Source organism: Hydra vulgaris, chromosome 07, assembly GCF_038396675.1.
Source record: "Hydra vulgaris chromosome 07, alternate assembly HydraT2T_AEP".
NCBI classification, from domain to species: Eukaryota; Metazoa; Cnidaria; class Hydrozoa; order Anthoathecata; family Hydridae; genus Hydra; species Hydra vulgaris.
The window spans coordinates 7646482-7663887 of NC_088926.1; the positions used below are offsets into that span (position 1 = coordinate 7646482).

Sequence of the window (17406 nt, forward strand, 5' to 3'; positions counted from 1 at the left end):
TTAATTATTTAAGCCTAATTTGTTTTTGTGGATTTATGCGTAGGCAAAAATGTTCTATAAGATATAAACTTAACTATTTGAAACACAATTATTTAAAATGAGGTTAAATGCAGCTGAACAAGAATATTTTCGAAAGCGACTCACAACATCTTTGGTAAATAAACCTAATAAAAAAAAAGAAATCGTAAATCATTTTGAAAAGGAAGGATTTGCTCGAAGTACAACATATAATTACCTAAAAAGAGTTGAAACTGTGTAATTCTTTTCAGATAGGAAGCACCCATGTCATCTAGCACCCTAGAGCAGAGAAAGGAAAGCCGAGTTGACGAGACTTGTCAACAATGGAAAAGGGATCAGTCAGAGAAAAATAGGTTTTAAAGTCGGTGTAAATCAATCAACAATTGGTCGTCAGTTAAAAAAATGAATATTAAATATAGAAGGGAAAATAGTTTAAATATAGCAGGAAACTAGTTAACCACCTCTATAACACAAAATCGTTTCTGGTCATCGATGACGAAAAATACTTTTGTTTTGCAGGGGACAACATGCCTGGAAATTCTGGATACTACACAAACAACAAAAAAACATGCCTAGAAAGTGTTCTTTTTATAGGAAAAGAGAAATTTCCAAAAAGATTAATAATGGGGATAGCCATATTTGATCGTGCTATGTCCGAGACATTGTTTCGCGCTTCCAAGGCTGTAGCAATTAATTCATCGATATATATTGATAATTGTTTCGAAAAAAGACTTCTTCCATTCATTTACAAGTATCTTGGACTATTTATTTTGGCCAGATTTAGCAAGTTTTCATTATTCTAAAGATTCTCTAAATTAAAATAAATCCAAATCCTCAAATGTGCCTCAAGCACGACCAATAGAAAACTTTTGGAGACATTTAGCAAAGGTTTACGAAGGAAATTGGCAAGCTTCAGAGCAAGTTTTGATTGATTGAATTAAATAAAAACTCTAAGAAATCGATTTACATTTTTTACAGTCGCTTACGAATGGCACCAGGGCGAAATTGAGATTACTTGCGGATGGTGTTTTTTCATTAAAAAATTAACTTGTTTTTATTAAAAGATAAATACTTTATTTTAATAAAAAAGTTTTTTTTTTCATTTATAAATAACTTATTGACGTTTTTATTTTGTCCGATAACTTACGCATTAACCGTAACAAGGCACTGATTTTTTGTGCAAGTGTAGTTTGCCAAATGAAATTTTTCTTTTAGCAACCTTGACACGTTGAGGGCATTTAAATTCTTATTTGCTTTTTCTCTATATTTAAATCTAATAGAATTCCTAAGTAATTTGTTGATGTTCGTACTTGACTTATAAATAATAATATAAACGCACTTTTCCGGATTAAGATTTTTTATGATTTGAAAGAATAAAAAAATATATAACTTCGCACTTTTACAACAAAACGAGTAAAATCTGAGCTAAAAATAATAAAATTAAGGCTTATCTTGAGTACTCTGACAAGTTTTTAAAAACTCTTTTCTCCAGCACCAGAACAGAAAAAAATTAAATAGGAAAAAAAATTAAAAAAAGTCTAAAATATTTATAATTGCTAATCTGAACGATTAAAACTATTCAGTTAAAATACTAAGAAAAAAAGTGTGTATGTATATATATATATATATATATATATATATATATATATATATATATATATATATATACATACATATACATATATATATACATACATACATATACATAAACATATACATATATATATATATATATATATATATATATATATATATATATATATATATATATATATATATATATATATATATATATATATATATATATATGTACATATACAGCAATGCGCTAAGCACGAGTAGCACAACGCGTTCAGTCAATCACTAGAAAAAAGCATCCATTTAAGCTAAAATTATAGATAGACAATCAAATAGTTTGCTTATGCCTTTTGCACATCTATTAACTAATTATTAATACAAACATGCATACAGTATAAATATATAAATATGGATTATGGCTAAAATAAATTCCTATATATAATAACTATACATAAATACCTAAATTATCCTTTCTTTAATATAAACATATCTTATTGTTTTACAATATATATACATACACATATATAAATATATGCAACAAGGTTACAACAGTATCAATTTTTCAATATAAATTTCAACTGAAGTAAACAATCTTTCTATAAATAAAAATCATAAATAATTAACACAGTAAAAGCAATAAAAAACTAAACTCTAGTTATTGGTTTAGTCGGCGAAACAGGTTTTTTATTTACATTTTTGTTTAAATTCGACTTTGTAAACTGTCGAATACGTTCGCGAGCAATTTCGTACTCTTCAAGACGTTGCGTCAAGCAAATTTTTTGATGAATTGCTTGTTTTAATAGCATATTAAGCGTTTGTTTTTCATTTTCTGCTGCAGCAATGTTTTGGTCTTTTAATTCTAGCTGCTTGATGTATTCCTCGCACCGAGTAGCAAACATACTTCGTAAGGAAACAAAAGTTTGAGATTCTGACTTGAGAGCCTTAATTTGACGTTTTAACTGATTACTAACATCATTTTGTATAGCTTTATCACTCTCGTACCGACTTTTTAAATTAGCTAATGCAACTTCATAAGTGGCTTTGTTAGCTTTTAATACTGTACGCAAGGTACTTATTTGTTCTCGCTTAGCCACTAGTAATGATTGACATTTTAATATTTGTTCTTTTAAGTAACCATTTTCAAGAGCTTGATCACTCACTAAAGATGGATTAATCCCAGAGCTACTATTTATTAGGTTATTACAAACATTTTCCAACGCTTTTTCTTGTTGCTTAACATGATTCAGTAGCTTCACAATTATTCCAGGATCTCCTACTTTAAGATGTTCGTTATTGATTTCAAAAGTGGCTATTTCACCAGTATAATTGGCTTTTTTCAGTACATTTACCAAATCTTGACTAATGGTTATTAGCTCTGCTTGTGCACAGTTTAAACATGTTTGATACTCACCTGTTAGTTCTTTAAGACGTTTCATGTCTTCTTGCATACTTTTGATCTTTGTTTCAGACTCTCGCAGCTTTGATCTTGCATCCAATAAGTCATTTGAAAACTGTTTACTTTCATCTTTGCTGTTAATTGCAAGTGTATTTTTTTCATTCTCAACCTCTATAAGAAGTTCTTTCAGTTCTTCCAATTGGTCCGATAGCTGTTTTATTTCCAATTGGTATACAAGCTCACGACTCTGATACTGCTTTAGACCCTCCTTCAAATCCGATAATTCTTTTAACTGGTTATTACTGTAATATTCATTTCGATCAAATTTGTCTGAAGCATTCTTTTCTAGCTCTGCTGCATTACTTTTTGTAGTCAATTGTAATTCTAAGCCATGTTTTTCTTCTTGAGCTTGACGCAGTTGTTCCTCAAGCTCTCGCATTTCACTTGACTGAAGTTCTTTCATTAAATCATCCACAAGATCTATAAAAGAAGAAAAAATTATCTATACAAGATAAACATGTATCATATAGCAAGTACAACCTGTAAGTTGTACTTGCTACAAGATACAAACATAAATATATAAATTAGTGCCACAATAGGTATAATAATGTATTTAATGCAACCTAGCAAATCATAAAAATTAAACAAGCTTAAAAAATTTCAAACTAAGAAAAAAGATCAAAAACTAAAAAAAAAAAATGTTTAAATTATTAAAAGTAAATATTGCTTCAAATACTCCAAGATTTAAAAAAGAAGTAAAAAAAAGATTAGATATTATTGTATACTTGCTGAAGGGACTACATGATGTGTTTTATATTCTTCAGTAATTTTTGTTACAATTGGATGCTCTTGCTCAAGTGATGAAAAGACTTCTCCTCTCCCTATTTCCCACATTTTCAAAATGGAGTTTTGTTTCAAATCATGTATTTCTTTTAAGTGCTGTGCATTTCGCTCACGCTGTTCACGCACAGTATCCAAAGCTTCATGCAGTTGTTTTTCAAATTGCTCTTTTGCGATAGTGCACATTTGCAACTGAAGCTGTAAACTATCGATCTGTAAATAAGAGAAATATTAAAAAATTTAACTATATGATTTAAGAATTTTAATCATAATTTTGTTTCTTTCTCGGCAATTAAGAGAGAAATAAATCAACTTCCTTAAATTTATTTTTGAGTCAGAAATTAATAGTAAAATAAACCAATTTGCTTGAACTTATTTTTGAGCTAGAAACTAAGTGAAATATACCAACTACCTAAAGTTTATTTTCAAGTCAGAAATTAATGGTAAAATAAATCAACTTGCTTGAATTAATATTTAGTGTCGACATTTTATTTATATATGTACCTACCAATATTTAGTGTCGACATATTATTTTCATCTTAAACTTTTTTTTTTTAAAAGTCATTTCACTTTCAAAAAGGTTGCAAGCAACTAATATTAGAGTTAGAAGTTACTGGTAAAGAAAAGATGAAGTTTATAAAGCAAAATAATGATTAACAGACGACTTAAAAGATTGCAAATTATATGTATCAGAGAAATAAGAAAAAGAGAGCGAATTCTAAAGAACTGCTCTACATGAGGAAAAAGAACGTAATAGAAGAAAAAATAATATTATTATATTTGGTGTTAAATTAGCAAATCATGATAATATTGACAAGAAAAAATGTGATAAAATCATGGTAAAAGATATTTTTGACTCAATAAATGCAGACAAAGATAAAATAAAAAAAGTAATCAGACTCATTGAGTTAGAAAATGCTTCAGACAAAATAAGGGTATTAAAACCTGCATACATTAACAGAAACAAGATGAACAACATTTTAACTCAGATATGACAGAATCTGAAAGAGATTTCATTATGTAGTTATGTAATGAAGTTAAATTGTTAAATGCTAGCCTAAATCAAAACGATGAATACTACAACACTGTAAGAAACTTCGAAATTGTTAAACTCATAAAAAAACCAAAACAATAGCAATCATCATTTTATTTGTATCAACCTGCAGCATTGGCTGTTCCTTCAACATGTAATCCTGTATCTAATTATGTTGTGATTTGTATCTAATTATCTTGTGATTTTTTTTTTTTTTTTTTTTTTAAACATCTTCGCTTCCAACAAGGCTGCAAGCAGCCACTAATTAAAGTTGGAAGTTACTGTAAGAGAAAAGATGAAGATTGTAGAGCAAGATAACGATTGACGGACGATTTAAAAGATTGCAAATTATATGAATCAGGAAAGCAAGATGAAGGAAGCGAATTCCAAAGAGCTGATGTTCGAGGAAAAAAACTAGACGAATAAGCGTTTTTGGAGCACTTAGGAACAGTCACAGAAAAAGGATGACACTTAATTGAATGACGAGTAACACGAGAATGAATTTTAGTAGATGGCACAAGAGACGCTAGCTCTTTCGAGCAGTGCCCATTATAGTATTTGTAGAAAAGAGAAAGAGAAGCAACATTACGACGATGTGATAATGGTTGAAGGTTGGCTGCAAGAGCAGGTCCAACTATGTTTACAATGCGTTTTTGCACCTTGTCTAAAAGAGAAAGGGCATCATTAGAAGATCCGCCCCAGATATGGCAACAGTATTCCATACAAGGCCGGATTTGAGATTTATAGAGGTAGAGAATAGAATCCAGAGTAAGAAAGTGGCGAGCTCGATAAAGAGATGCAACCTTAGCAGATGCTAATTTTGCAACCGATTTGATATATGGTTTCCAAGAAAGATTGGAAGTAAGAGTTAATCCTAGAAGATGAAGAGTAGGTGACTCATCGAGTACATCACCGTTCATAAATATAGGAAGATCTAAATTATTGCGATAACGATTGGCTGAAAAAAATTGAGTTTTATCTGAATTAAAGTTCACCAGCCACTGTGAGCCCCATGCTGTAGCAGAAGTGAGATCCTTTTCAAGCTCAAATGCCCCCTCCAGGCAATCAGAGGGTGTTGGTTTCTTATCACGACAAGAATAAATGGTAGTATCATCAGCAAACAATGCCACCTTAGATGTGAGATTATCTGGAAGATCGTTAATGTAAATTAAAAAGAGTATAGGGCCAAGGATAGAACCTTGAGGAACCCCTGAAGTTACAGAATAAGAAGAAGAGTGTTGTCCATCGAGGAAAACTTTTATGCTACGATTGGAAAGGAAGGATTCAATGATCTTAAAGATGTTGCCGGATACACCATAAGAAGAAAGCTTATGGAGAAGACCAGCATGCCAAACTTTATCAAACGCTTTTGAAATGTCAAGAGCGATGGCCTTAACCTCTCCACCTTCATCTAATGCACGATAAAACCTGTCAGTTATTACTGTTAGCAAATCAGCTGTAGAACGAGAAGATCGAAATCCATATTGATGGTCAGAAAGTAAGTTATTAGATTCAAGATGAGAAATTAAGTGTTTGTTAATTAAAGATTCAAAAACCTTGCTTATGATAGGAAGAAGACTTATGGGACGGTAGTTAGACGAATCAGATCGCTCCCCAGAATTTTTGAAGATAGGGATAACAGATGCGGCTTTCCAGCAGGCTGGAAAACAAGACTCTGATAAGCATTTGTTGAATAGTTTTGAGAGTATAGACGACAGCTCTGGAGAACACTTCTGCAAGACAATAACAGGTATGTTGTCTGGGCCACAAGCTGTAGAAGAGTCTAGACAGGAAATCACTTTAGATACAGATGCTGAAGTGATATGAATGTCAAGCAATGAATCAACCTGTTTGTTGGCAATATCAGGTAGAACGCAATTAGTGGAATCAAGAGATGATATTGATGAAAAGTTTTTAGCAAACAGTTCGGCTTTGTCTTTAGGTGAGGTGACAAAGTCTGAACCATACAAGAGAGGTGGAATTATAGATTTGCCCTTATTATTGATATTATTAAAGATTCTCCAGAAGTCACGAGAGCCTAATTTTTGAGATGAGATACGAGATTTCATGACCTGAGAATAGCGGGTTTTGGCGTTAGACAAAACCTTTTTACAGTTGTTTCTAGCAGTAATGAAAAGACGTCTGTTTTCTGGAGAATTGTTTTGCTGATAAATATGGAAGTAACGGTTTCGATTGGCAATCGCAGCAGCACAGTGTGAGGAAAACCATGGAGGAGAGTGAGGCTTGACCTGGAATCGTCGAGAGGGAATAAAAGATTCCATGCCAGCCTGAATCCACGAAGTTATATAAGAAGCACATTTGTCGACAGGAAGTTGAAAGATTTCTACCCAAGGGCCATCACGAAGAAAATCACGGAAAGAATCCCAGTCAGCTTTACTGTAGTTGTAAGAGGTTCGATAGTAGGGGTATTCAGGTGATGAAGAAGAATGAGATATTAGTTTTAAAGAGATCAAACTGTGATCAGAAGCACCTAAGGGTGAATGTGGAGAAACTGAGCACTGACTAGGATCAGAAACAAGACATAAGTCGAGTAGAGAAGGTAAATGATTAGGGTTGTCAGGAAAGCGAGTTGGAAAGTTGACTATTTGAGTTAGGGATTGAGAAAGGCAAAAGTTGTGGGCTTTAATGCCTGCAGAGTCACTGACACTAGAGCCAAGCCATTCAGAGTGGTGAGCATTAAAGTCACCGACAACAACTATATTAGCTGATGGATAAAGAGAGAGGGCTTGGTCAATATGATCAGAAATAACATCAAAAAGTGTACAGTCTTGAGATGAAGGAGATCGATATAGAACAAAGAGAAAGGCAATAGCGTGAAGTGGTGCTAAACGAAAGCACATGAAAGAATAGTCTGTGGATTCAAACCTAGTTTCACGACAAACAGGTGAATTCTTATGAATGTAAATGCCCAGGCCAAGCATGTGGCTATTGGAGTCTTTACGAATCAGAGGAAGATAACCATCAACACTAAGATCACAAGATGAGACAGCCGAACTCAAATTAGTCTCACAAAGAGCAAGTAGGTCTGGTGAACTTTGCAAGAGATAAGACTCAACAGAAGAAAAGTTACTTCGAAGACCACGAATATTAGTGAATGATAGGTTTAGAGAACTTGGTGATGATGATGGTTTTTTGTGTTTTATAGTTTTTGGTACTTTATTCATTTTTAAATTAGATTGAAGAACTTGACTCAAAGCATAGATAGTACTCAGAACACCGTTTAATAGCCCAAGCAATTGCCTCATTACTACTAATAAACCCTAAGCCGTAACAAAGGGCTCCAAATGTGGCCTCCGCAATGCACACCAAAAGTACAAACAGGGACACCATCCATGCGCAACATGGCACTGTTAATACTTTGATATTTTTCAGCTGTTGATGGAATCAGCCTCTCTGAGAGCTACCACAGAGTTCGGGAAACCTGACTACCAGCCGGCCTCAGAACCATAAAACTGAGTTTTAGAGCTGTACCCTCATAAGGAGATAATAGAATGAGTTGCCTAGTCATAAAAACAGTGACACAAGCAAACCCATGCATTGAGTCAAGAAGATCCAGCATTCAACATCCTAAACTGGAAACAATGTAATAAAAATACATCTGCGCCAGCCTAATAGATGAAGAAGGGGTGCGAGGCTGGTCAACAGATAGAATCTGTTTACCCCTTAGATTTGTATCCTGTATCTAATTATCTTGTGATTAAACATAATACTGTAATGCAAATCAATACCTAAATATCATCTATGTTGCAGATATACAAATCCGACTTCACTAAACAATAAATTTGATTTGTTTTTGATAGAAATAGCAGGGTATAATCCCTACATATTTATTGTAACCGAAACTTGGTTTAACTTATCAAGTACCATAAATGTAAATGGGTATAACGTTTTTCACAATAATTGATCTAAAGCTAACTCAACTAAATGTCAGGGTGGAGGTCTAGCTATCTATGTTAAAAATAAGTACATTGCTTATACTCCTTATGACCTAGCATCAGTTGAATAAGTCTGGTCTGCCATTAGAACAAAAAATGAGAATATCTTAATTGTTAGAACAAATCGTCCAGTTGATGCTACAATACTTACAAATCAAAAAATTAATAAAATAATAAATATAGCAAAAAAAAAGTGTTGATTGCAACAAATATTCAGGTTTACTCTGAGCTGGAGACTTCAATTACCCACAAATAAAATGGAATGATGAGAATATTCAAACAGTGCTAAAGAATGATAGACAAATATTTTTAGACAACTTAAATATTTTTAGACAACTTAAATGTTAGCTTTTTGACCCAAAATGTCAAAAAATCAACATTTAATTCAGGCACGCTGTCAGAAGGCAATACCTTAAATTTGATTTTAACTGATGCAAATATTCTAAACAATTGTTTCACTTCAGTTTTTGTTAATGAAGATAAGCATAACATACCAGAAGCTGCAGAAGACTAAAATTATTCTAGAAGTAGATATAAACAATATAATAACTCGCCATACTATTGAAAATAAATTTAAAAAATTAGATGTTTACAAAGCTGTTGGAGTAGATGGGATAAGCCCATATGTCTTAAGTAAATGTCATAGTACTCTTTGTGAAATTTAATATATACAAAATCGTTGACTGAAAAACAATTACCTGAACTCTGAAAATCAGCAAATATAACCCCGATTTTTAAAAAAGGTAATACAAACAATGCATCTAATTACAGGCCAATCTCATTGACCTTTATCCCATGTAAAGTTTTGGAATCAATCATTCGAGATAAAATTATGGATTATCTAACAAAAAACAGATTATTAAGTGAAAATCAGCATGGGTTCAGAAAAAATAAAATCTGCACAACAAATCTATTGGAAACTCACAGATGACCACACAGTTGATATGTTATATCTAGACTTTGAAAAGGCTTATGATTAAGTACCACACTCTCATTTGATATCTCAACTTCAATCATATGGTATTATGAGAAATTATCTAAGACAGCAAATTTGTGAGCCAGATAGATGACCATACCATTATATTATTTATATCCTCAGCGACAGCCTCAGATTGGCTACTAGTTATCAGTGGCGTACTACAGGGATCAGTTTTTGATTTTCATTAACAATTTGCCAGATCAAGTCAAAAATCAAATCAAACTTTATCAAGTCAAATCAAACTTGATCAAGTCAAACTTTACGCTGATGATAGTAAAATAATAATCATAAAAAATCTGAATGATTTAATGATTCAAAGCCTTCAAAATGATATAAATAATATAATGGTATGGTCATCTATCTGGCTCACAAAATTTAATTATAAAAAATGCAAAATTATGCATATCAAGAAAAAAAATCCAAATGCTCCATTTATAATGACTGATATTGATTGCAATTACAATTATACATTATATCACACAGAAGTTGAACATGATTTAGGTATAATAGTTCAATCGGATCTAAAATGGCAACCACAAGTTCATTCAGTAACTAGCAAAGCAAACAGAATGTTAGATATCATAAAAAGAGCATTTAAATGTAAACATAGTAAAAAAGCTCTATACAACATTCATACGTCCACATCTTGAGTTTGCGGTCCAGACATGATCTCCATTCTTACAAGACATAGAAAAAATTGAGATGATCCAAAAAAGAACAACCAAACAAGCATCTACAATTAAAAAATAACCTAATGAAGCTAGGTTAAATATTATGCAGTTAACGACACTAGAAGAACGGAGATCTTATTCAACATTTTGAAGTTCAACATGGCCAAGATATAATAAATTGAATTACAAACAATTATCAACATATATCAAATGAAGGTTCCTATTAACGACACAAACTCAAAACGAAAAAACCTTTTTTCAGAAATACCTTCAGATATCACTTTTTTCAAAATCAAGTTGTAAATGCATGGAATAACTTACTATCTGAAATAGTAGAGGCTGCTTCTATTAATAACTTTAAAAATAAACTAGACAAATCTGAATTTTGCAGAAACTATTTGTTAAAACATAAACGAAATACAAACTGAGCTGTTACAGTGCAATATCTACTGTTATTGCACTTCGCAACAGTTAACATCAGCTGTTACAGCTATACTTTATTATTATTATTATTATTATTATTATTATTATTATTATTATTGTTATTATTATTATAACTGTTTGAGGAAAAAAACTAGACAAATAAAATTTTTTGGAGCACTTAGGAAACGTCACAGTAAAAGGATAAGACTTAATTAAATAACGAGTAACATGAGAATGAATTTTAGTAGATGCCACAAGTGACGCTAGCTCTTTAGAGCAGCACCCATCATAGTATTTATAGAAAAGAGAAAGAGAAGCAACATAACGATGATGTGATAATGGTTGAAGGTTGGCTGCAAGAGCAAGTCAAATTATGTTTACAATGTGTTTTTGCACCTTGTCTAAAACAGAAAGGGCATCATTTGAAGATCAGCTCCAGATATGACAACAGTATTCCATAAAATGATGGATTAGAGATTTATAGAGATAAAGAATAGAATCTGGAGTAAGGATAGATGACTCATAGAGTACATTTCTGTTCATAAATATAGGAAGATCTAGATTGTTGTGATAACAACTAGCGAAAAAAATTGTTTTATCTGAGTTAAAGTTCACCAAACACTGAGAGCCCCATGATGTAGCAGAAGTGAAATTATTTTTAAGCTCAAATACCCCCTCTTAACAATTAGAGAGTGTTGGCTTCTTATCAAGACAAGAATGAACGGTAGTATCATCAGCCAACAGTGCCACCATACATGTGAAAATTTCTGGGAGATCATTAATATAATACAAAAAAAGTGTAGAGCCTAAGATAGAACCTTGAGAAACCCCTGAAGTTACAGGAAATGAAGAAAAGTGCTGTTCATCGAGGACAACTTCTATACTACGATTGGTAAGAAAGGATTCAATAGACTTAAAGTTGTTATCTGATACACCATAAGACATAAGTGAGCACTGGAATAAGTGCGCCACATAAACTTGCAAACATTGGCATAAGTGCGAACTGTCATAAGTGTGAAGCAGTTACAAAAACTGGCATAAGTGCACTCAATAAAATGGAAAAAATTAACATAAGTGCAAATTGGCATTTCAGAATTACACCATTGTTTGCAAATTTATTCGACACACTTATGCCAGTTCGCACTGTGCAAGTTTTTGCAACTCCTTTGCACTTATGCCAGTTTGCACTTATGCTAATGTTTTCAAATTTATTTAGCACATGCCGAATCATAACTATGTTTGCACTTGTGCCAATTTTTGTAACTGCTTTGCACTGATGCCAGTTCGCACTTATAAAATTCGCCCTTATTCAGTCATCCCCAGTAAAGGAGTGACACTACATCAAGTGAGGTTTGGCATGGGGCAGCAATTTTTTCTTTCATTATTCTTCATTTTATTCTTATTTATCTGAAAACATTGTGTGCTATAAAGATAGGAAAAACTAGTAACAATTTGCTATTTATATATGTAATAGTGTGTATATATATATATATATATATATATATATATATATATATATATATATATATATATATATGCATACATATTTTTCTAGGTCTTTGGATATATATATATATATATATATATATATATATATATATATATATATATATATATATATATATATATATATATATATATATATATATATATATATATATATATAGATATATAGATATATACAAACGTATTTTTCTAGGTCTTTGGAAAAAGAAGTTTTTAAAATGTATTGATGTATTGACACCATAATCTGTTTTAAAAATATTATTAAAAAATCATAGCACTAATTTTAAACAAATTTCAAGACAAATAATATCATAAATCAAAAAGACAATAAGGTCGTATATCAAAAAATTTAAAAAATAAACTGTTTTCAAAACAATACCTCATCTAATAGGCTCTTGTTTTCTACTTTCATCCCTTCAAATTCAATTAAAGTTTGTTTCAGCTTAGAAATACTTTTTTGAAGTGCAGTGTTTTCCTCCTCAAGCATGTTGTAATCTTCATTGAACTTTATTTCCTTTGTTTTATATTCTTTGTTTTCGTGAATAAGTTGTTCAGTTTTCTCTTTTGTTTTAATCAATTCTTCATGAAGTTGTGTAAATTCCTCTTTGTGGATTTCCAACTCATGACGATTTGCACGATCAGATTTCTTACAGCATTTTAACTCATATTTTAAATCGGATATTTCTTTTACTAAAAGAGATTCCCTTGTTGAAATCTCAAGTAATAAGTTCCCTTGACCTTGCTCTGTACAGTTGGTTAGCTTTTCATGCTTTAAACTCATAAGGTTTAATTGCTAAAGAATAATTGTTTTTGTATTAAGAGTTAATATTTTGATAATACTTTGCAAATTTTTTTGAACCTCATATATTAACTTATGTACAAATTTTTACCATTTTAATTTTCCTTATAAATTTGACATAAATTGCCTAACTATAAGATTTAATAACTTGCGTAGTTTGTTTCAAAAGCTTAATTGCACATTTAAAAAACTAAAAATAAAAAAACTCATTTAAAAACTAGTTTTTTAAATGAGTTTTTTTAGTTTGAGATACTGTGTTTCTATTTATAAATGAGTCAAGACCTCATTAAACCTAAACCATGTTTAAAGTAATTAAAAATATTAAACATAAAAAACCATTCCCACAACAGAACTGTTTTAACATATATTTCACAAAAATTCATGTAAATCTTCAAAGTAACTTTCTATGAATTGAACCTTACCTATTGCAAAATTCACCAGACTTGCTTGCTCTTTGTGAGTTTAATTTAAATTCAGCTATTCCTTCTTCAGATATCAGTATATATGGTTAATATCTTTTGGATTGCAAAGACTCAAATAGCCACTTGCTTGGCTTGAGGGTATATTTAGGCATCAATTCACCTATTTGTCAAGAAAATAAGTTTTTATCCTCTGATCATTATTTTATGGGCTTCCACTTAGCACTTGTTCACTCTATGAGCTTTCTCATAATGATGGCTTTCTCCAAAAGCTTTCTTCATATGGTGTATCAGGGAAAATTTTTGAGATTACTAAATCATTTTTCTTTAGCTGCTTTATTAAAGTCATTTTCGAAAGCCAATACTCTTCTTCTCTTCCAGTAACTTCTAGGGTATTTCAAGGTTCTATCCTTGGTCCTATATTGTCTCTGATCTACATTAATGATCCTTCTGATAACCTTAAATCTAAAGTGTTTTTATTTGTTGACTTGACTTTATAATCCCGTCTTGACAAAAAGTCTTCTTTTTTTGAACGCTTAGAACAGGCAACTGATCGGGTCTCTCTCTAGCTTGTAAATTTCAACTCCAACAAAACTCAGTTATTCACAGCAAACAACCATTGCAATACTGTTGACATCCCTATATTAATGAATCCAATCCTTTAGCTGAGCCCTCTTTTTTATGTTTTCTTGGAATGTTGTTCACTACTGACATCTTTTAAAAAACCATATATACAATTGATTGAAAAGTTAGCATCTGTTAAGTTTGCCTATTTTTATTGTGCTTGCCATTATCTTACTCCTGATTTAATTCCTTACCTCTACGAATCTCTTATTTGCCCCTGTATGCAATATTGTAATCATAATTGGGCTGGTTTTTCTAATGATGTTCTTTCTCTTCTAGACAAGATTTTAAAAAATTGAAACCTTTTACTGTATCTGTCCCTGCATGCCATAAAATTTTTTTATTTGTCTAGTTATTTTTTCCTGCACCTCAATCCTTTAGAACTTTCTCACATCTTCAAATTTTCCTGATTTATACAACCTACAACTTTCAAGTCTTCCTTGCTTTTTAAATTTAATTTTTGATTTCTAGTGACTTCTAATTTAATAGTGTTTGCTTGCAGTCTTATTTATTGCAACTTATTTGCAATAATATGGCAAATAAGTTTAATCAAGTGTAAAGTTAGAGCTAACTTTAAACTTGATTAAATTTTTTTTAAATTAAATTTAAATGACTATTATTTATAACTAAGAAAAAAGTGTGTATATATATTTTTTATTATACAAAATCAGGACACAAACAAAGGAGTTTGTCTGAAGTTTGCAAGATGTAATAAATTATTTTTAATGCATATTGTAGAAAATAAAACAATCCACCGAGTTTTATTTATTTTTTTGACTAGTTTTTAAATTATTTTTACAAACCATAGGGTCTAATAAATAAGGTTTTTCAAAAAAAAAAAACCGTTTAGAAAACAGAACTTTTTTGTTACTTTCTGAATTTTAAAAAGTATTATTATATCATATCACTAATATGAGTAAATAGCATTTAATCAGAACACTTTTATTTTATATAATGAAACTTCAAAAATACAAGTGCTTTAAGTAATTTTTCAAGGAGACCTAATCTTAATTTGGTTCAAAAATTCATATAGTGCATATTCAACATCTGTTTATGTTGGTTGTCATAATTTTTGAAGATTTTTAGAGTGTTTGCATACTTAAAAATTATGAGTTCTGATTTGACCTACTTGAAGTCGAATCTTTTAAAATACAAAGATAATTACTCTTTTAGTAGATAAGTAGCTTTTACAACTAATCTTGTTAAGATAGATTTTCAATTTCATCAATATTTGGTGATTCAGGAGCTGTTTTGCTTACATTTGTTGACACAAACAAGACAACAGACTAGATTATTGAATGTAATACATATATTGTAATATTATTTTAGTGCTAATAAATATTGTGTCCTCATCACTTGTCACTAGGATGCAATGCTATTGCCCTAACAACGCAAGTTATTCACAACAGCTAATTTAACAGGTTCTATGGCCTCGAGAAATGCGTTTAGAGCTGCAAAATGTAGAGTTTCCATTCGGTCTAATGCTTTAATCTTTTATTGCTGTTTCTGTCTTGATCAGTGGCTCAATCATAGTTGAAACCAAAATATAACCAATTTTTATTCCAAGGATATTTTGGCAATCCATAAATAGCTTCATTAACTTAAAATCTTTCTTAATGCAGTAGAGTGTAAGAGATTCATAAGGATTGTACGCTGTAACTGCAGGTATGCTGTACTTGCAGTTACAGTGCACTGCTAGTGTACTTACTAGTATACCAAAATAGTAGTTCTAAACTTTAATTTGTACTATATTTATACTATTTGGAATTAAACTATGACAAGTGATTTTGAAAACATTTGCTATTTCATTTATCAAAACATTTAAAAATTTCAAAATTAGAACTATTAGGTAGACCAAACAAAAATAAACAAAAATGTGTTAAATAGTTTGTTAACTCAAACAAGACACATCACACAATCCAATATCAAATTTGGCATAAAGCAAATGCAAAAAACAGTTAAGAGGTTGAGTATACCAAGTTAAATTAGTTTCAGGATACCGTTAGAGTTCTGTGAATGATAAATTAAAAGGTTACACACATATAAGTATGTGTTTAACCTTTGAACTTATCAAACATACTAGTGCTATTTTTTAACTGCTAGCACTATTTTATGAGAACATGTCCTTGGTCAGTTACTTCTTAAAAATAAAATACTTTACCCATACACAGAAAACTGCTTTATGACTTATTGAGGGACAAAATTTGCACTAAATAAATGATAAAATATATAACTTTATACCTCTTTTACTTGATCATACTGAAGTTTTATTTCATCATATTGATTTTGCAAAACTTCTTTTTCTTGAAGAACAGCTAAGCCGTATTCAGCAGCTTGGACCTTCTCAAGACAGGCCTTTTGCAGCTCCAGTGCCAAGCGGCTGACTTCTTGCTTTAAGTCTTCATAAGACATACTGATAATTGGTAAATTAGTATTTTATATGCAAAAGTAATGTGGCTGATTGCATTACAGAAAATAAACAGGAGAGCTTTAAAATATTTTATTTCATAAAATGTCTCAAGAATTCAATACTGATGATAACATGCCTAATTTAACATTTCAGCAAAATATTTTTAAATTCAATATAAACCTCAAAACCGAATGGAGAAAATTGCGATCGAAGTGAAAAAGAGTAACTTTTATCATGTTAAAATGAGTTAGCTAAGTTCGTTTTTCGAGATCATCACGTTACCAAAAAAAAGATAAATATTTTATTTGAAACTCATTATCAGACCAGGTGTCATTTTTTAGACTTTTTTTCTAGCGTGAACGGCAGCAACTTGACTTGCAACGACAACGTCAATTGCATGACATTACTTTAACTTGACGATTCTGATTATATCGAACATCGAGATCAGAGAGACGGATCAAGGACAAAAATGCCCAATTAAAATACGCAACTGGTCGAACCCCGTTCATAAAATCTTTTTTACATTAAAGAAAAGTCAATATGAAAAATTAATTATATTACGCCCAAACGCAATAATACAATAATTGAAAATTCTTGAATGAGAATTAATAATCTATAGTTAAATTTGAACTTTAAAAATTTATTGTCGAAAAACATATAATTACTGAAAATCAAAAGTTTAGTCTAATTTAAAATTACTGTAGGATGGCGTCTATTAAATATGAAAAAAAAATAATAATAATAATAATTTGAC

The 17406-nt window shown here is 30.8% G+C and overlaps 1 protein-coding gene across 1 annotated transcript; it reads right to left on the minus strand.

The window, feature by feature from the left end:
• Positions 1-1940: 1940 nt before the first annotated feature.
• LOC100202843 (protein bicaudal D) lies at positions 1941-17178 on the minus strand. Its single transcript, XM_065800944.1, has 4 exons — positions 16484-17178; positions 12780-13193; positions 3778-4045; positions 1941-3472 (listed from the first exon to the last, which is right to left on the minus strand). Exons 1-4 carry the CDS (start codon positions 16652-16654, stop codon positions 2241-2243), a joined length of 2085 nt encoding a protein of 694 aa, XP_065657016.1. The 5' UTR covers positions 16655-17178; the 3' UTR covers positions 1941-2240.
• Between the last annotated feature and the right edge of the window lie 228 nt (positions 17179-17406).